This window comes from Vicia villosa, linkage group LG1, assembly GCF_029867415.1.
Source record: "Vicia villosa cultivar HV-30 ecotype Madison, WI linkage group LG1, Vvil1.0, whole genome shotgun sequence".
Classification (NCBI taxonomy): Eukaryota; Viridiplantae; Streptophyta; class Magnoliopsida; order Fabales; family Fabaceae; genus Vicia; species Vicia villosa.
The window spans coordinates 29,076,667-29,096,220 of record NC_081180.1 but is presented as its reverse complement, the minus strand read 5'-3'; the positions used below and the strand labels follow the sequence as shown (position 1 = coordinate 29,096,220).

General features: G+C 33.2%; 3 protein-coding genes across 4 annotated transcripts; 2 read left to right on the top strand and 1 right to left on the bottom strand.

The window, feature by feature from the left end:
* Window positions 1-10,932: 10,932 nt before the first annotated feature.
* Window positions 10,933-13,507, top strand: LOC131632746 (stem-specific protein TSJT1-like). The gene is made up of 5 exons (XM_058903479.1): window positions 10,933-11,219; window positions 12,500-12,740; window positions 12,828-12,948; window positions 13,089-13,198; window positions 13,290-13,507. The coding sequence occupies exons 1-5, from the start codon at window positions 11,017-11,019 to the stop codon at window positions 13,323-13,325; spliced, it is 711 nt and encodes a 236-aa protein (XP_058759462.1). The 5' UTR covers window positions 10,933-11,016; the 3' UTR covers window positions 13,326-13,507.
* A 495-nt stretch (window positions 13,508-14,002) lies between these two features.
* LOC131632733 (cysteine-rich receptor-like protein kinase 10) lies at window positions 14,003-17,363 on the top strand. Of its 2 annotated transcripts, XM_058903471.1 has the most exons (8): window positions 14,003-14,658; window positions 14,779-15,210; window positions 15,337-15,447; window positions 15,595-15,779; window positions 15,860-16,070; window positions 16,176-16,413; window positions 16,493-16,643; window positions 16,806-17,363. In XM_058903471.1, exons 1-8 carry the CDS (start codon window positions 14,121-14,123, stop codon window positions 17,115-17,117), a joined length of 2,178 nt encoding a protein of 725 aa, XP_058759454.1. In that variant the 5' UTR covers window positions 14,003-14,120; the 3' UTR covers window positions 17,118-17,363. The 2 variants fall into 2 exon arrangements, with proteins under 2 accessions (XP_058759454.1, XP_058759447.1); XM_058903464.1 differs by having other exon boundaries at window positions 14,004-15,210.
* An 898-nt stretch (window positions 17,364-18,261) lies between these two features.
* LOC131601719 (cysteine-rich receptor-like protein kinase 25) lies at window positions 18,262-19,543 on the bottom strand. The gene is made up of 3 exons (XM_058873625.1): window positions 19,382-19,543; window positions 18,873-19,083; window positions 18,262-18,774 (listed from the first exon to the last, which is right to left on the bottom strand). Exons 1-3 carry the CDS (start codon window positions 19,541-19,543, stop codon window positions 18,536-18,538), a joined length of 612 nt encoding a protein of 203 aa, XP_058729608.1. The 3' UTR covers window positions 18,262-18,535.
* Window positions 19,544-19,554: the final 11 nt, after the last annotated feature.

The following is a 19,554-nucleotide window of genomic DNA, read 5'->3' as shown; positions in this document are numbered from 1 at the left end:
CATATCCATTAAACCCATAAAATAGATACCTGGTTGGATCTCAAAACTTTCACAATTAACTTGTGGCTAGATATCATAAAATAATTATAATAGTTAAATTGTGGTTGAATATGATCTTCATTTATTTTTTTATATTCTTTTTTAATAAGCAATTTTTTTATAATTAAACGGATCTCTAAAAAAATTAAGACGACTCTAAGAAATTATATTTAAATAAGTTATTTAATTGATTAAAATTATATAAAAAAAACTCTTACTAAATTTATATGAAGCTAATAGTTTGGTGATATCTATTAAAATTTCAGTCAGTTAAAAAATGGGCCTTATTAAAAGTATGTTAAAGATGATGTTAGTAACACTTATCTTTGATTTTATTTATTATTGTTATTATTATTCCTTTTAAGTATTACTTTATAGAGATTCTTTTTATTGTGTTTTTTAAATTTAAATTTAAATTATTTATAGTTATTTATTAATAAAAAAAATAGATCGAATAAAAGTATTCTGATAAAAAGATTTATAAAAAGTTCTCGAACAACTTCTGTCTGTAAGCCTCTTTTAGACAACTAATCTTTTGTTGGCATCCTATTTAGTATATATCGCCATCCAAACAACGAAATATTCGAAGGGACTTTTATCTCCCACGTGTGATTTAAAGCTGCCACTATCGAGCTGGACAGAAACGTATCAGGCAGATTCAAGATAAGATACGAGTAGCAAGAATGAACCTAGAAAATTCCGTCTGCCAAACATAACTGTCACCAACAGCCCTTTCTAGCGTTTTGTCCTGCAGCAAAACAACAAATTCGTCCCAGATATGTATCTCAATATCCTCTTTGTTTTCCACCAAGCTTTCAAAGTTCCAATACCAGTTCGGACTGTCTCAGACGCCCGCTTCCGCGACTGTACAGAACCTCCAAACAACATTAGTGTAAATCTCAGGAAAAGCGAATTTGAGGGGTTGGTTGCCGATCCAGTTAACGTGCCTGAATGTTGTCCGCGATCCATTGTTCACACTGCATAAAACAGCCACAGAAAACTGATTCCGAGGTATGACATTCAGACCATCAGAAATTATCAAATCCTGCCACCATATCGAGTCTTTGTTCTTCAACACACTTTTGTCCCCCACTAACACTTTATTTTCGATGTTACCGTACCGACTTCTTAGAATTTTTTACCACATCGAATCTTTCTCCTTCAAAATCCTTCACTCCACTTATTTAATAAAGCTCTATTCAACAACTCAATATCTTTTATACCTAACCCACCTAACTCGCGAGGTTTACACACCGCTTTCCAAGTTATTTATTATATGAAAAAAATTTGCTTACATGTAATTATTTCTAGAATATAAATTTATTATAAATATTAATATAATAAGGTAGAATCATTACAATCTCAATCTTTTGGCTCTTAGTATAAACAATGGCTAATTAGCACAAATTTTATATGGATCAAATATAATGATAAAATTAAATATGTTTTTTTAAATTAATATTTCATATGCAAAATAAATCACAATATCTATTTATTTATATAAAATATAAATTAAAATAGCACAACAAATAAATAAATATATGAGATCTATTTTAAAAAGTTGAGTATTTATATATCTTAAATATAGTCAAATTCTATTTTCGAAGCGGTACAAGATTTGAAGAGAAAGGTGGAATAAATTTAAGATTGCTCCAAGATTACAATAAAATTATAAATATTGAAGCTATCAATCTCTTTCTTGTGTTGTGGTGACTTGAATCAATATTTTCCTCTCCAAGATAGTGATCTTGTGTGGAGTACCGTCTTATCCATTATGAGTGAATTCAAAATTATTGTGGATCTTCTCTTTGTGGTACAGTCTTTATCTTCTCTTAGTGGTGTTGTCTTTATCCTGGGTTTCTACGATCTCTAGAATCTTTCCTCCTGCTTTAATACTTGGTCTCTCTTTTCTATTCGTCCAACCTGCTGCTAGCTTAGATTTTCTCTAGCTATTAGAATCCAAAGGATTCTCAATAAATGGAAGAGACCTAGATTTCATTTGGGGATGGTTTGTGCAAATCAATCATCCTAATTGCAAATTCCTACAATTTTTCTAGAAGGCAAAAATAGCAAAACCCAAAATCAAAATGCTAATCAAGATATAGAAAAGGACCCTAGGATAACATTATTTTTCTTTATAGGAAGGATAAAATATAGAAGAAAAATTTTGATAAACACAAAAAGGTGTGGGTATTAGGGCAAAACCCACTCAAAAATATCGAAACCTAAAAAAAAGGAAAACTAAGCCTATTTTTTATATAGTCGTTCCTAATGTCAATCAATAAAGAATAAAAAAAGAGAAGGCAGTAGATGTGCGACCTATATTAGCAAAAAAGTCGGCAAAACTATTTCTTTCCCTGAAAGTATGCGATATGATAAAGGACATGTCCATGATAACCTTAACACAAGAAAACCATCTACCTCTAAATTGGCAAGGAACAGAGCTTAAGCAATGGGAAGAGAAAGCTTTTACAACTGTAATAGAATCAGATTCCATCCAAAGGAATTTCCAACCTCTGTCTCGAGCTATCTTAATGCCCCGAAGAACACCATAAAATTCAGCTAATAAAGAATTGTTGCAAGAAACCAGTTCAGCAAAAACAAGGATAAACAAACTTGAATTTGCTCTGAAAATGTCCCCATAACCTACTGAACTCGAGCTAGAAGAGAAAGCATTGTCAACATTACACTTAATCCAATTTTAAGGAGGAGGATTCCAAATAATTTCTTTGATCAAAGGAGCTTTAACCAGACAGATAGGAATTTTGAGCGTTTGGAGAAGCGTAAAATCAAACCAACCATGCTTGTATGTCAGCTTAGACTTCGAAGTTGTTAACTGAATCTGCGCCAAAATCTTATTACTAATGTACTCAAATTGTGAAAGTTGATTCTTGAACCTAGCGGAACTCCTAGAAGCCCAAATGGCATTGATCAGAAAGATGCATGAAGCTTGAATCACAAAGACACCTTGCGGAGAACTGGCCTTGGAATACGAATTCAAAAAGGAACTGGCAACTTTGTGTATGTCAATTTGAAGAAGGTTTTCCAACCAGTCCCATAATTTGACAACAAAAGGACAAAGGAAAAATAAATGGTCAATGGATTCCTTATCAGATTTACAAAGGGAGCACATAGATACCATTTGAATGCCTCGAAGTTGTAATTGATCATCAGTAGGAAGTTTATCTTGAAACATCCTCCAAGACAGTAACGAACAAGAAGGAGGAATACATATATGCCAAATGTAATCCGCCCACGGGAAGACAGAAGAGGCATGATGCTTGTATTAGTAAGCAAGCTTTAAAGACAGAGTTCCATTACTAGCATTTTTCCAAGATACTTCGTCAAGGCATTTGGTAGTTGGAACATAATCTTTCGTTCTCATCTCAAGAAAAGGGAAAAGATCCCTCCAATAAACCAGGAAAGTCCAACAATTTTCAACCCAAAACCCAGAGAATTTGCAATTTAAATCAATACCCAAGAGATGATGCTTTAGAGAGTTGAGCTCAATAATCAACGGGTCACCGCACCAAGCGTCCTTCCAAAAATTGATCATATGAACATCCCCTAAATACCAACAAGAAAAGGCCATCATAGAGTAAAAATTATCTTTAATCCCATTCTAAATTGTTGAGGTAATGTGATGGGTAATTATGCTGCAAGGTCTAAGGACCTTTTGACGAGGGATTACTGCCCAATCTTCCTTAGAGTTAAGAAAGTCCCAACATAATTTCAAATTGGAGGCCTCATTGAGACAAGTGAGAGATCTAATGCCTAAACCACCCAAAGCTTTTGGTTGACAAACCTTTTTCCACAAAACCGTTACCATTTTCCTTTGATTAGAATTGCCACTCCAAATGAAGTTTCTACAGGCTCTTTCAATTTACTTCAGAAGAGAGATAGGCCAAGAATACACACCAATAGAGTGAGTGATCATAGAGTGGATAATAGATTCAACCAACATAGCTTTTCCCATAATAGATAACAAAGATCCTTTCCAAGCAGCAAAACTTAGAAACCATTTTGTCAGCAAACGGCTGAAGATGATTGATTTGTAGGATAACATTAATTCAAGAAGCAATAAGGGACAATAAAAATGCAGTTATGAGAAAGTTTCTATTTGAAAAGCCCATCCACAAGATATCTTTAAACTTTAGGTTAGCAGGCATATGACGACCCCAACTCGAATAAAGATTCTAGGCTTTATCAAATCTCCATGAATAATCCTTTAATTATAAAAAGTTTTCTAAAAGAAAATCCTTGGATATTTCTAAATTATTGGCTTGCAGTTAAACCATGGAATCCCAATTGCCTTTTCCAAGAATAGTTTCATACTTTTAAAAACAATAAAAGCACCAAGAAAAGTTACAAGTCAAAACAAAATATATATATATATATATATATATATATATATATATATATATATATATATATATATATATATATGTGTGTGCACGTTGCAGAATAAAAACACCAAGACAACATAAATGTAGGACTCGAACATGCCAACTTAAAAAGAAAAGCTAGCCATTCAGAGGGACAACCTGTCCACTTTCAATTACCTGGTTAAGAAGAATCTGGTATGGAGAGATGGGATCAATGAGATATAAATATTCTACTTGCTGAAGCGCGTTCTCAAAGCGTCCACAGCCACAAAGAAACCATCTTGCAGTGACTTGGCCAACTCCTTACAAAGAGAAAGGTCCTCCTCACGCATATTATCGAGGCCAACCTCAGTTTTTTTCGATTATCTAGAGATTCTTCCCAGGTCTTATCCTACTCCTCGTTCCTTTTTTCGAGCAACCTTTAAGGATTGATTTGTAAGAACAAAATTTGGTTCTACATCTGGCTTTTAGTTTTAATGATAACAATACGTGATATCTTAGAGAAAAATTTTGTATCACAAGGAGTGTACTATGGTACAATATTATCTACCACTCGCTACTGACTGTTATGAAGATTAAAGATAAGAAATGTGCAATTCCATCTTCATCCTTCAACAGATCTTTTGATGCCTATATAATAAAGACTTGGAAGATTGCAAGAACCACGAACAAACGAACTACTGGACGAAATTTTGAATACGCTGGAACTTTGTTCATTTGAAAAGTTTTAACAGCAAGGAACTTTTGTTCATTAACTTACTAAAACATTGTTGTGTTATCTTTGTATTTCATTTGAGTAATAAGCTTTTAAGAAGCATATTGTAAACATACACTCTTTGTATTTCAACTTGTAAGTTGATTGTGTTCCTTGAGAAACTAGGGTACAGTTAGAATTTTTCAAGAAGACATTGATGAGTAGTCTTTGTGGTTTGTAATCAGTTTGATTATAGTGAATTAAGTCCTTGTTGATAAGAAAAAATCACCTTGACAGGTGGAATGAAGTAACTTCGTTAACAGTGAACCAGGATAAAAATATCTTATTCTTTATTTTTATTCCCAGTTCTTCCTTTGTTAGTTTTGGTTAAGAAAAAACTAAAAATCTTGAAACCCAATTTAAACCCCCCATTTCTCGTGTTTTCTTTACCTTCACGATTTTCCTCTTCCAAAGTTTTATTCTTCTCGAATACTCCCTAGACAAATTGATTCACCTTTTTAATTAGAGATTCAAGATACCAAAAGGTTTCAAAGTAGTTTCTATGGCGAGAAATAAGTTGGAAGCACCCTGGACCTCTACCAAGCATATATTTCTAATAGTAAGGTCACCAACCCATTTCTTCCGCCTCTTCCTCTCTTGACAAATACGATTAGGCAAGAGAACTTCTTTTCGGCCAGAAGTGCAAAAAGCCAAAATAGATGGTGCTCGACGAGCATGATAACCCAACTCGGCGAACTCCTTTTGACGAGCTTCGTTAGAAAGTCTTCAGAAGTAGGAGTAATACTTATTAGATATTGAAGACCAAAATTTACCACATGTCCTCAGACCTCAAGGAGTTAGCCATACATGGTTTATATCTATCAATGTGGAGGATTTATCACCTTTAGATCAAGACCATCAGAGGCGCTTACAAAGAGTATCATTATCCTGAACCTCTTCTAACTCAGGGATGGGGGATAACCTTTCCCCCATTTCTTGGCGAGGAAATGGAAAAGTTTTTTATGATAAGGAGAAAATATGGTTGAATCATTAGCACGGGGACAAATAGTTTGCATGACATGTCCGACAGTCGAATAAGAAAAGGTCCCGACAGGTATGCCTGAAGCAAAACCCCCCTGAGATGAGGGCGTGTTCAGAATTCAAACCGAAATACAATGACCCAAATTTACTTCCTTAACCTCCGTATGACATTTTCAATCTTCATGGCCTTTACACAAAAACAAAAAATAAATTAGAAGAAGATCAAAAGAAAAAAGGAAACAAATTCTAAAGTCACCCTCCAAAGATTTTCTTCCTTTCCTCTTTGGATTTGGAATCCACAAGCCAGCGGGTTTGGATGCACCTTTTTATCTAGGTCTTGAAGGACATATCAGAAGAAACCATTTTGCATATGTAGACAAGTTCCCGGAAGAAGGTTACCAACTAAACTTTCAAATATAATTTTTCTTTAGACAAATCTTTCTCCCAGTAACGGTATATTCCGACTCTAGTTAAAAAATGACTCTAATTCCAATATTTACGAACAATATATAGCATATAGAAGGGGCGCAGAGATCCAAACAACAAGTTTTTGCATAGGTATCCCTATAAAGAGGAACTACTAGGAAGAAGCGATTCATAAAATGTTTCACACTGTCAGATGAAGTCTCAAATTATATGATACTCTGACTCAAAGAAATCAAGCCATAACCATTTGTAGAGTTTGGCACCAATTTGTACTTTGAAAATATGGAAGAATAATGTCACATTTAGTTTACTACCTTTATATTCATACCAATGCTGAAAAACTTTGACGAATGCCCAACTCATAGGATGGAATTGTGAGGGGGCAATGAGTAAATGATTTAGAACACTAAATTCGAAATCGCTTAAGGGAAGACGATAACCAATGAAAGATAACGAACACTTATGGAATGGGATCACACACCCACCATACTGACCACTGACCCTTTGATCTTCATTTGAAGGGAGTGCACCTCAATATTCTGATTGACCCACGTGAATCATCACCTAAGCAAAAGCACCACCACGAGAGAAAACCGAAACAACTTTCGATATCTCTGAATTTACCAAAATTCCCAAAATGTCTTGACTAGCCTTCTTGGTTTAGACAAATGTAATATCCATGATTAAATATGTTGAGAACTGAATGTAGCTACGGCAGGTGAAGAAAACAAGCTCAAAGAGCCCATTGTTCCAAAAACCCTAAAACGGGTTAAACAAAGAAAATGATAGAAAGCTCGGACTTTAGAACCCAAGAGCTCAAAAAGAGACCAAAAAGTTAAAGATGAAACCAATGGGCAAAATTTCCCAGACACAAATCAACGTTCTTCCTAGAACGTATTTAAAAAGGAAGGTAGAAGAGTGAATAACTTTCTTATACAAAGTCAATAATAGTCCCTAAGAGACGACAACGACTCTTCAAAAACTATATATACCCCCCTTAGAGAGCTGAAGACCGTACAATCACTCCGCTCCATCAACGATTGAGAACCACCTAAAACGCTTTGAAAGATACTAGAGTGCCCTTAATATAGGTTAAACATGGTTGCTAACGAGAGTACGGGTACGTGTCGACCATCCTCAATGCCTCGCAGCGCCACGTAAGAGTGTTGTTCGAATTTGCTGCTTATTAAGAATGATGACGTTCCATTAGAGATCTCCACACCATGACCTCACGGCGACGTGAACTTACCCATTACAAAACCCTTACTTTACATAATAGAAAACAAGGGCTTGGGGGCTACTGTTCTGCGTGGACCAAAATACCCAACACAAGCATAAAGGCCCAACACTGGGAGGATACAAAATAAGGATAAATGGATTATGTGTCTCGTACTACTCAGATTATTTCACTCGCAAAACCCATTCTCATTGACTAGATCCATTTGACGGCCATACACATTTCACACTCACTGTCACATTTTAGTTGCTAAGTAGTTCTCCTATTTAAAGGGGTTAGCGCGCCATTTTCGAAGTACAAGTTCTATTTTTCAATTGCCGTTACATTTCTCACTCTCTTACTGACTTGAACGTTGGAGTGCTAACTTTGCATATTAGCCTATCTCCACCACATGAGCACCTTAGACCCAGGACCGGCCCAAGGGCCAAGCAACCTAGAATATGGCTTTAGATCTCAAAATTTTGGGCTTCAAAAAGGCCTCAAATTTTTTTTATTTAACTACAAAAATATATAATGATACATTAGTTACATTTATTATCATAGTTGAGTTGTTAAAATATAGGCCTGTTTTTCTTTTGGTCTTGAGTTCAACTCTTAGAAAACACAAAATTATTATTTTAAAATACATTTTAAAGGCCTTATTTAAAAATGTATTTTAAGTCTCTAAACGGGTTGGGCCGATCTTGCTTAGACTATCACAACACCGTATCAGTTCAACCTCTCAGATCATCGTTTCGTTTCACACGCACGCACGCGCGCCTGCCTGGGCGTACACACACACACACACACACACACACACACACACACACACACATATATATATATATATATATATATATATATATATATATATATATATATATATATATATTAGGGATTGCAACGGGTCAGGTCGGATGCGAGTTTCACACTATCCGAAATTGGCACCCGAACCCAAACTCAAATACTGTTCGGGTGGCAAAATAACTCCCACGCTCACACCCATTGGGTTTCAGGTTTATTAACCCAAACCCGTAAAAAAATACACAAAATACATTTTTCCTACAATTTTTCTACAACTTTCCAATATATATATATATATATATATATATATATATATATATGTAAGCGGGTGTGATTTTGGGTTTCGAGTGCGGGTTTCACACTATTCAAATCCGCACCCGAAATATCGGGTGGCACCCGAACCCGAACCCAAACCCAATCAACTCGGGTTTTTATCCGTTGACTCGGATTCGGGTGCGGATGAGCCCCGCGGGTTTGGATCTGCTTGCCATCCCTAATATATATTATCGGTTGGGAGATATCTTTAAACCATCAAATAGCAGAAGATTTATCTTTATAAATATAACATTCGGTATGCATTTTCATTTTTCATATATTAAGAATATTTTATTTATTCTATTCTGCATTTAAATTATGATTGATGTTTATATAAAGGTTGTCTTATATAATTACTTGTTATAATTAATGCCAACACTAAAGGTGTAATCAGATTGGTTTGAACTGATTTTTGGTCAAAAAAGGTCCGAACGGATGATATTTTCATCGGCTTGGTTTTCAATATTTTTCAAAAATAAAATCGAACCAAACTAACCGGTTTAGTTCGGTTTGGTTTGGTTTGGATGATCGGTTTCTAGTGTTTATATTTTAAAACATTATATTCATTAGTATAATCTCCAGTATCGTGTTTTTTTATTATTTTATGCTGTTATTTTTTAAAGTAATATATTTCACGCTCTATTTTTTCAAACAAATTAGAAGTTGCTCTTAATCCATACAAAAGAGTGACATTATTTCCATTGCATCATGGAATAAGTTCACTATTAAATATAAAAGTTAACATTGGACGTCAAAATATTTGAAAAAGATTTCAAAGCTTAAAAAAATATAATACAACAAAACACAGATCAATTAACATATTTCACACTTCAAACACGCATAAAAACTATTTTGTAACAAGATTAGAAGGAATTTTGTTGAAGAAGAAACAAAAATGGTAAACAAAAATTTTAACGAAGAGAACTTGAACACGAAGAAGACGATCATAACATATTAAAATGATGGTAGTGAGAGGAACAATAGTTGCGGGCAGCTAGAGCAGCAGTTAAGTGAAAACATGTTTTTTGTGACGTATGGTTTCTAATTTCTATGTTTTAGAGTTTGGTTCTAGCTATGTGTTCTGCTGAAAGGAAGTGTAGACAAAGATGGATAATGGTTGGACCGATCATATCAATTTTTTATTAATTTGGTTCGATTTAGAACCAAATCAATACTAATCGATTTTATTTAGTTTGAATTATCAATTTAATTGAAAAATTTTTTATCCGCTGCCAACACGTTACAATAACTTTTTCAAATATGAAAGAAAGTTGAATCCATAAAACTTAAGTATTTGATTCAATTTTTGACTAAATTCATTAAACTTTTATTAATTTAATTATATTTAATCTAAAGTAAAAAGCACTGATTTAATTACAATTTTAGTCTTCTATTTTATTTTTTTTATTTTATTTTTATCTCTCTATTTTAAAAATTATTATTTTAATTCTTTTTTTAGTTTTTTTTTGCAATTTTCGTCCTCATATTTTATTTTTTTCCTGCAAAATTAGTCTTTATTTTATCTCTTTTCTAATAGAAAATTCAAAAGAAGACTAAAATCGTAGTTTTAAAAATGAAAAACTAAAATAAAAAAAGGGACAAAATAAAGAGACCAAAGTTGCAATTAAGTCAAAAATATTACATTAAAGTCATAAATATTTTTTAATAAAAAATATTATACTTCATCCGTCTCATAATAAGTGTTTCATTTACAGTTTTTTAATATCTCAAAATAAATGTCTCTTTATAATATCAATATACGTTTTCCAGATACATTAATTCTTCAATGAATCTAAAAAGTAGATTTCTTCTTATATTAAGGAACAGAGGTAATAATTTTTATCTTTAAAATTAGTGTATCTAATCATTTTCTAAGAACTGCACATAACTTAAATAAGACGTTTATTATGAGACTAATATTACTTGTCATAAGTTTCAATAATTATGATGATGAAATGATGACTCACCTACCATCTTCGTCCCACTATATAACAAAACAAAACTCACTCTTCCTTTCATAGTATTCACTAATTTCATTCTTTGTTCTTTTCATAACAAAAGAAAAAGAGCTACTCTATCTATCAGACTAGTTAATTATGTTGGGTGTATTCAGCAGCTCCGTCGTGTCCCCACCGGACGAGCTCGTTGCAGCCGGTAGCCGAACACCGTCGCCGAAAACAACATCGTCGGCTCTGCTCAAGCGTTTCACCGAGAGCAACGCGTCAACAGTGTCGGTGGAAGTCGGAGATCAAGTTCGGTTTGCATATACTCACCAGAACGAGTCGTCGTTGCAACCAAGGTAATTAAACACGATCACATGCATCTAAAACGACGTCGTTATGTTCAATGGTTTTTGATCACTGTTTTTTTTTATTTTTTAAAAAGAAATAATTTCAATCCATCACCAAAATTTATGGATTTTCATTTTCATACCAAAGTCAGATCCTGTTATGTGTGGCCAATTTTACATGGGAAAAGATAAGATTCCAATACAAGCTAGTAGCTTTAATGGTTTCAGCTTCGGTTTTTATTTATTTACTGAATATAATTATGTAAATAGACCACTTTTTATTTTTATTTTTATTATGTACTTTTGTTAAAATATATTATTTTGATTTTAGTATTTACCATCCGATCCATTGAACCGTTTAATCTAGATTTGAAGGTTAATTATGCTATTAAGTAGTTTTAATTCCTCCCAATCTTAATTACAGGATCAAACCTGGTCATCCTTACCAAATCTAGTACCAATCACTCAGTACTAGATTAATTAAATTATAATATTTCGTTTTAAATTTTATTTGTTTATTATTTAGAAAATTGGTTTTATATTAAAATTAATTATGTAATATATAAAGTATTTGATTTTAATTTATATGTTCAAAATCTATTTTAACATAATAAAATTTATAAAAAAAATAAAAAACAGATAGAAAACAAACTACACTCCTGCTCCTTTTTAGATGATAAAAATAAGTTGCGCAGCTTATCTGGATGAATTTCAATATTACACCAAATTATATGTAAATTAATTTTGTAAAAATTAAGATAAAATTTATATAAATTAAAGCAATATTTAAATCAAACCAACCATTAGGTAACTTAATAGGAAACCTATTAGAAACAAAAAATAACAATAAATCAAACCATCAACTTTAATTAGAAGATAAGAGAATCTAATCTGTGATCCCGGATAGGCTGATTTGAGTGGTTGGGTAGGTAAACTTCTAGTTTCATTTCTAAACTTTAATTAACTTTTACTTATATTTTAAAAATGAAATAGGTTAACTAGTGTTCTACAACATAAATTAAAAAAATCAAATATATTTTTATATTTTGTTTTAAAAATTTGATATTGTCATTTTTAAAATAAAAAAATAATTAAACTTTATTTTTGTATTTAGGAAACTTTTAAAAATAATCAATAACAAATTGATTTAAACTAGTGTAAGCTTCACAAATAATTTTTGCTTCAATCAATGCTCTAAGTGTTGATTTATCATTGTGCAAAGTTATTAAGTTTACCTCTCTATATGTAAGTTTTTATCTAAATTGTAAATATTGAATGAAAAATGGCAGAATGTTTGGTGTAAAGGATGAAATATTCTGCATATTTGAGGGAGCTCTTGATAACCTGGGTAGCCTAAGACAACAATATGGACTGGCCAAGTCTGCTAATGAAGTAGTTTTGGTGATTGAAGCTTACAAAGCTTTACGCGACAGAGCGCCTTATCCTCCCAATCATGTTGTTGGCCATCTCAGTGGCGACTTTGCTTTCATACTTTTTGACAAATCCACTTCCACCCTCTTTGTTGCATCTGTAAGTAGTACTAATCCTAACCATAACCATGATCCTCAACCATGGTTTCCTCATTTTGCTATTAATGTATTGTATTGTTTTTGATAGGATCAATTTGGTAAGGTGCCACTTTTTTGGGGCATAACTGCTGATGGATATGTAGTGTTTGCTGATGATGCTGAATTGCTTAAAGGTGCTTGTGGCAAATCACTTGCTTCTTTCCCTCAAGGTATGTTGACATCTTCTATCGTCTGCTTAGGACTAAACTCGAGTCAGTTTGAAACCTGACTCGAGTTTGACACAAACATTATGTTTGAGTTTAAATTCGACTTGATTTAACGTCTCACTAATTGCGTTGTAATTGAATAGGATGTTTCTACTCGACGGCTGTTGGAGGATTGATGTGCTATGAGAATCCTAAAAATAAGATTACTGCTGTGCCGGCCAAAGAAGAAGAAATCTGGGGTGCAACCTTCAAAGTAACAAAATGAAAACCAATTAATTTCTGGTTAATGTTGATCTCTATTAGTAATGAACTTAACTTATAATTGTTATGTTACTTAATATCAGGTGGAAGGTGCAACAGTTGTAGCAGCCAGAGAGTGATTTGAGTTGAGTTGAGAATGAGATCACAATGAGGGGCAATGTAATTAAATTGCTTGATGAGTGAAGCAAAGTTGTAGAAGTGTAACAGTGTTCATTTAATGTATAATTTAATGTTTCAATCATTGTATAGATTAGCCTTTTCAATCTAATAATAAAAATAATAATAATTCTGGTTGTGGTTCTATACTATCTTTATTTTCTGTTCAATTTCATCAACAAAAACATATACAAGCAACACAGAATCAAAAACTTTGTATACATTTTCTTTTTCTGTTGTTATAGAATGTTTATAGGCTTAAAGACTTTTTCATGCTAACTCTTGCCTACCAAGTTGTTGGGGAGTCCAGAGAGCGTTGATAATGTGACCAAACTAAACATTTAAGATTCAAGAGACCTCAACACTGTATATTAATCGAAAATCTTAAGAGAATTGAGGTATTAGTCACCTATCTTATATTCTCAACATTTCCTCTATTTTTAGTCGATAGAAAATTCCAACCCAAGCTAACCCAAGTTAAAATCAATTTGACAAGAAACTTATAACTTCTACCATATTCTCTACATCTAATGTTACGTGTATGTTTAAGATAGATATTGAGATTTTTTTCTCTTCAACTTTAGCAAAAATATTATTTATTTATTATTGCTGATATCAATATATAATTCCATATAGAAAGTGTGTTTGGTATTGTTGGGTCTATTGGCATTAGGCAACACGTATACATAAAATTTGTCACACTCATCACAAAGTTAAGGAGAGTCTTGAGACAGTGGAACTCATCCTTAAACAGTACAATGTTTCCCACCATTTTTGCTTTCTTCTCTGTCTTCCTATCTCTGACTTCTCACTCTTTTGCTGCCGACACCACTTCTTGGGTGAAAGCTGGTTATTACTATTCCGGCAATGAAATTTCAGCTTCAGAAATTAAATCAACACTTTTCACTCACATCTTATGTGCTTTTGCTTTTATAAACTCCACAAACTATAACATCTTTATAAACTCTTCTGAACAACACAAGTTCTCTACCTTCACCAACACAGTAAAGCTCCAAAACCCATCTCTTATAACTCTTCTATCAATCTATGGTGGAAGAGAAAGCCCTTCAGTTTTCGACTCAATGATAAACCAGTCTTCTTACAGAAAATCTTTCATTGATTCTTCCATCAAAACAGCAAGAAAATATGAGTTTCAAGGCATAGATCTTAGTGGAGTCTCACCAAAGCAAGGACAAGAGCTTACAAATTTAGCAACCCTTTTGAAAGAGTGGCGAATCGCGGTAACTTCTGAGGCAAGAAACACTAAAAAGACAGAATTAGTGTTGGTGATGGCAGGTTATTATCTCAAAGCTTCAGATTCATTTAGTTATCCATTTGAATCAATGCAGAAGAATCTGGATTGGGTTCATTTTGTTGCTTATGATTACTATCTTCCTAAAAAGGATAGTGTCACAGGTTTTCATGCAGCTTTATATGGTTCATCTGGTTGGGAAAACACTGATTCTGGTATCAAAGAGTGGAGAAAGAGAGGATTTTCTTCTAACAAGCTTGTAATTGGTTTACCTTATCATGGATATGCATGGACACTTGTGAAAAAAGATGAAGATGGTGTTGGAAAACCAGCTTCTGGTCCTGCTATTACTATGGATGGTTCTATGGCTTATAAGTTGATAAAAAGTTACATTAGAAGCTTTGGAGAAGGAGTAGTTTCAAGTTATAATGATACTTTTGTGGTGAATTATTTCACTGTTGCTTCAACTACTTGGGTTAATTTTGATGATGTTGAAGTTATTAAAGAAAAAGTATCTTATGCAAAGAAAAATGGATTACTTGGTTACAATGTTTTCCAAGTTGGGAATGATGACAACTGGGTCCTTTCAAAGGCAGGTAAATTTGACTTGAAATTTCGACACAATCTATTTGAATTGACTTATTTGAGCTTATCTAGTGGTATAAGTACTTTTGAGACTTTCAGAGAATTTATGGAAACAATTATTTAACTTATTTCTTCAGCTCAAGAAGTAGATGAAGATCATCATAACAGAAGCTTGCTGATAATTGTTCTGCTTACAACTTTGACTGCTGCACTTCTCTTGGGAACAGTATTTTGCTACTACTACCAAGGTAAGGATATAACTAACTTTCAAGCTACGAAGCATGGACACCGACACTGATATAGACACACCATTTTTCTGTAGCGTTTCAACCATAAAGTGATAAAATGGAATAATAAATAAATTATCTTTTTGTTTGTCTCTTATATTTCGGCAGGAACAGTGACGATTCTTACAAGAATGATATACAAACTGAGGATATGTTTTTCAGAAGCTGAAGAAGATCTTAATGGAAATGCTTCTGATTTGATAGTATTTGGATATCTCACAATTAAAGTAGCAACAGATAACTTCTCAAAAGAAAATAAGCTTGGACAAGGTGGATTTGGTGCAGTGTATAAGGTAGCATTTGAAAATACATCTGTTTGTGAAATGTTTCATCCAAATAGAAACTGTGAATACTTATGATTTGATTTTGTCAGGGAAAATTACGAAAGGGACAAGAAATAGCTGTCAAAAGACTCTCAGAAAACTCGAATCAAGGACTTGAAGAGTTCAAAAATGAGATCACACTCACAGCAAGATTACAGCATGTGAATTTAGTTAGACTTTTGGGTTATTGCACAAAAAGGAATGAGAAGCTTCTCATCTATGAATACCTCCCAAATAAAAGCTTAGATCATTTTCTCTTTGGTCTGTTACATCAAGTCCATATACTCTATAGCAATAATTCTAACTGCTTTGTTTAGCTATAATACATATTTAGGGGCTAATAGTTCAGAATTGAACTTAATGCAGATCCAAGGAAATCGGTTCTTCTAGATTGGAGGAAGCGTGTGAATATCATTGAAGGAATTACTCAAGGCCTTCTTTATCTCCAAGAGTACTCAAATTTTACTATAATCCACCGAGATCTTAAAGCTAGTAATGTTTTGTTAGACCATGAGATGAATCCCAAGATATCAGATTTTGGTATGGCTAGAATTTTCGGGAAGTATGAACATGAAGCAAACACAAGTAGGATTGTTGGAACATAGTAAGTAAATCATAATCAATAATATGTTACCGGTGTTTGTTTTCTCGATATCTCTAATAATTCGTATTGGCTTTTGCAGTGGGTATGTACCTCCTGAGTATGTGAGAAAAGGCATATACTCACCCAAATACGATGCTTATAGTTTTGGAGTTCTTCTCTTGCAAATCATCAGTGGAAAGAGGACTTCACAATATTACGGACCACATGAAAATATGAACCTTTTGGAATATGTAAGTTATCTATCTGATTAAGAAAAGTATTTCTTCTAATGACAAGCGACAAAATTTTCTATTATCCGTCATTATTTTACCACATTCGTGCAAGATTGCACGAAATATTCCGAATTTCCTTGATGTTGAAACATTAAAGCAAGTTGGTGTTTCATTTTGTAGGCATATGAGCTATGGATGGAAGGAAGAGGTGTGGAGTTTTTGGACCCTTCATTGGATGATTCAACATCTCATTGTAAAATCATGAGATGCATGCAGGTAGCTCTTTTGTGTGTTCAAGAGAACTCAGCAGATAGACCTTCCATGCTAGAAGTTGATACACTGCTCAAGAGTGAAAGTACACCTGTTGGTACTCCTAACATGCCCGCCTTTTCGATGAAAAAATCCAAAGATGACAAGGGAGATACATCTAACTCGGGGTTGAAATTTTCTTCAATCAATGATGTTACAATTTCTCAGATGTTACCAAGATAATGGTGTGGAGCATAACATTCTAGTGTTTTGTGTGTTATTGTCTTCTTAGAACTCAATCAAGTGTAGACATCTACTCTTTGAGTATAAGCTAAAGAACAATACAAGGAAATGGTTCTTGTCATTTGTAAATTAAGAGGCTCTGGTCCATAAAATAGGCTTAAGAGAGTTGAAGTTTTGAATGTATTGGGGTTAGTTGCAGCTGTAATGCCAGTTATTTATATAAGCTTTCCTTTGTGAAGTATATAATTTTTTTGGTATAAGTGTTAAAAGTGACCCCTGGTTGTACATGTCTTTGTTACACTCAACAAACTTGCAAATAGAAGGAATTTCAAAACATCCTAGTTAGATTAAATTTTGTTTTGCAAAATGGGTGTTGGTTGTTGGAACAACGTCAAGGTTATTGAAACATCATACGAAAATTATGAAAAGCAATTGACTGTTATAATTGTGGACCAAGATCGTGAACTAGTAGACAATAAGTAGACAATAAACAACCGTCAAATTTGTCCCTCCTTTCATCATTTTATTAGGAAGAATTTTCAAACATTGATGGCTTATAGATAGATTAAAAATTGATGGCATATCTTGCCACACATGTCAATCGGTGAAATCAATTAGCCAACGAGTTGCACTTTCATTTACTGACTCTATTATATTGTGCTCACAATGTTGCTTTTACGTTAGAAACTCTTAGAAGGTACACTATTTATCTTGCTACCATCTCAGAAATTGTAACATCGTTGATTGAAGAAAATTTCAACCTTGACGTAGATGAATCTCCCTTGTCATCTTCGTGTTTTTTCATCGAAAAAGCGGGAATGTTGGGAGTACCAATATGTGTAACTTCATTCTTGAGCAATGTATCAACTTCTAACATGGAAGGTCTATCTGCTGAATTCTCTTGAACACACAAAAGACCCACCTGCATGCATCTCATGATTTTACAATGAGATGTTGAATCATCCAATGAAGGGTCCAAAAAATCCACACCCCTTCCATCCATCCATAGCTCATATGCCTAAAAAAATGAAATAGCAATTTTCTTTTATGTTACAATATCAAGAAAATTACTAAAGATCTTGTTCAAGATTTCACGAATGTGGTAAAATAATGTTATATAACATAAGTGTGAAATTTTGTCACATATTATTAGAAAAATAAATTTTTATTATTTCACATAGATAACTTACATATTCTAAAAGGTTCATATTTTCATCTAAGCTGTAATAATGTGAAGATCTCTTCCCACTTATGATTTGCAAAAGAAGGACTCCAAAACTATAAACATCATACTTGGGTGAGTATATGCCTTTTCTGACATACTCGGGTGGTACACACCCACTACAAAAGCCAATAGAGTAATTAGAGACATCGAGGGAACAAACATTGGTAACACATTATTGATTATGATTTACTTACTATGTTCCCACAATCCTACTTGTATTTGCTTCAAGTTCATTCTTTTCAAAAATTCTAGCAAGTCCAAAATCAGATATCTTAGGATTCATCTGATGGTCTAACAAAACATTACTAGCTTTAAGATCTCGGTGGATTATAGTAAAATTTGAGTACTCTTGGAGATACAGAAGGCCTTGAGTAATCCCTTCAATGATATTCACGCGTTTCTTCCAATCTAGAAGACTTGATTTCCTTGGATCTGCATTAAGTTCAATTATGAAGTATTAGTAACAAAAAACTGTATTATAGAGGAACAAAGCAGATAACATGATTTGTTTAGGCTTGATGTTTACAGACCAAAGAGAAAATGATCTAAGCTTTTATTTGGGAGGTATTCGTAGACAAGAAGCTTCTCATTCCTTTTTGTGCAGTAACCAAAAAGTCTGACTAAATTTACATGTTGTAGTCTTGCGGTGAGCGTAATCTCATTTTTGAACTCTTCAAGTCCTTGATTTGAGGTTTTTGAGAGTCTTTTGACAGCTATTTCCTGTCCTTTGCGTAATTTTCCCTGACAAAATCAAATCATAACATTATTATCAGAGAATTACTCAACTCTTATACTCTCAATTTATGTAGACATAAAAAAAACAACATAAAATATTTTGGTATTTATGATCCATAAATATTTTCTGCCTTTTCTTGCGCAGAGGTTTAAGTAGTTCTTAATATTAAAATTTGCTGGATGTAATATAGTGCATGAATCATCTAGAAAAATTTAAAGCTTAACATTAAAAACTATGGATGCATATCACCAAATCCATGCAAGCTTTACTAAACTAAAATTTACATTTCACATCTTCTATTACCTTGTACACTGTACCAAATCCACCTTCTCCAAGCTTATTTTCTTTTGAGAAGTTATTTGTTGCTACTTTAATTGTGAGATAACGAAATACTATTAAGTCATAAGAATCTTCATCAACATCTTCTTCAGACGAGGATAAATATATCTTCAACTTGTATATCATTTTTGTAATAA

Excerpts from the sequence above, each read along its gene's own strand:
- LOC131632746 (XM_058903479.1), top strand. The coding sequence starts at position 11,017 with ATGTTGGGTGTATTCAGCAGCTCCGTCGTGTCCCCACCGGACGAGCTC. Across the intron at positions 11,220-12,499 it reads GAGTCGTCGTTGCAACCAAG|AATGTTTGGTGTAAAGGATG; the intron begins GTAATTAAACAC and ends GAAAAATGGCAG. Across the intron at positions 12,741-12,827 it reads CCACCCTCTTTGTTGCATCT|GATCAATTTGGTAAGGTGCC; the intron begins GTAAGTAGTACT and ends TGTTTTTGATAG.
- LOC131632733 (XM_058903464.1), top strand. The coding sequence starts at position 14,121 with ATGTTTCCCACCATTTTTGCTTTCTTCTCTGTCTTCCTATCTCTGACT. Across the intron at positions 15,448-15,594 it reads ATTTTGCTACTACTACCAAG|GAACAGTGACGATTCTTACA; the intron begins GTAAGGATATAA and ends ATATTTCGGCAG. Across the intron at positions 16,414-16,492 it reads AGTAGGATTGTTGGAACATA|TGGGTATGTACCTCCTGAGT; the intron begins GTAAGTAAATCA and ends TGGCTTTTGCAG.
- LOC131601719 (XM_058873625.1), bottom strand. The coding sequence starts at position 19,543 with ATGATATACAAGTTGAAGATATATTTATCCTCGTCTGAAGAAGATGTT. Across the intron at positions 19,084-19,381 it reads GATTTGGTACAGTGTACAAG|GGAAAATTACGCAAAGGACA; the intron begins GTAATAGAAGAT and ends TGATTTTGTCAG. Across the intron at positions 18,775-18,872 it reads CTTAGATCATTTTCTCTTTG|ATCCAAGGAAATCAAGTCTT; the intron begins GTCTGTAAACAT and ends AACTTAATGCAG.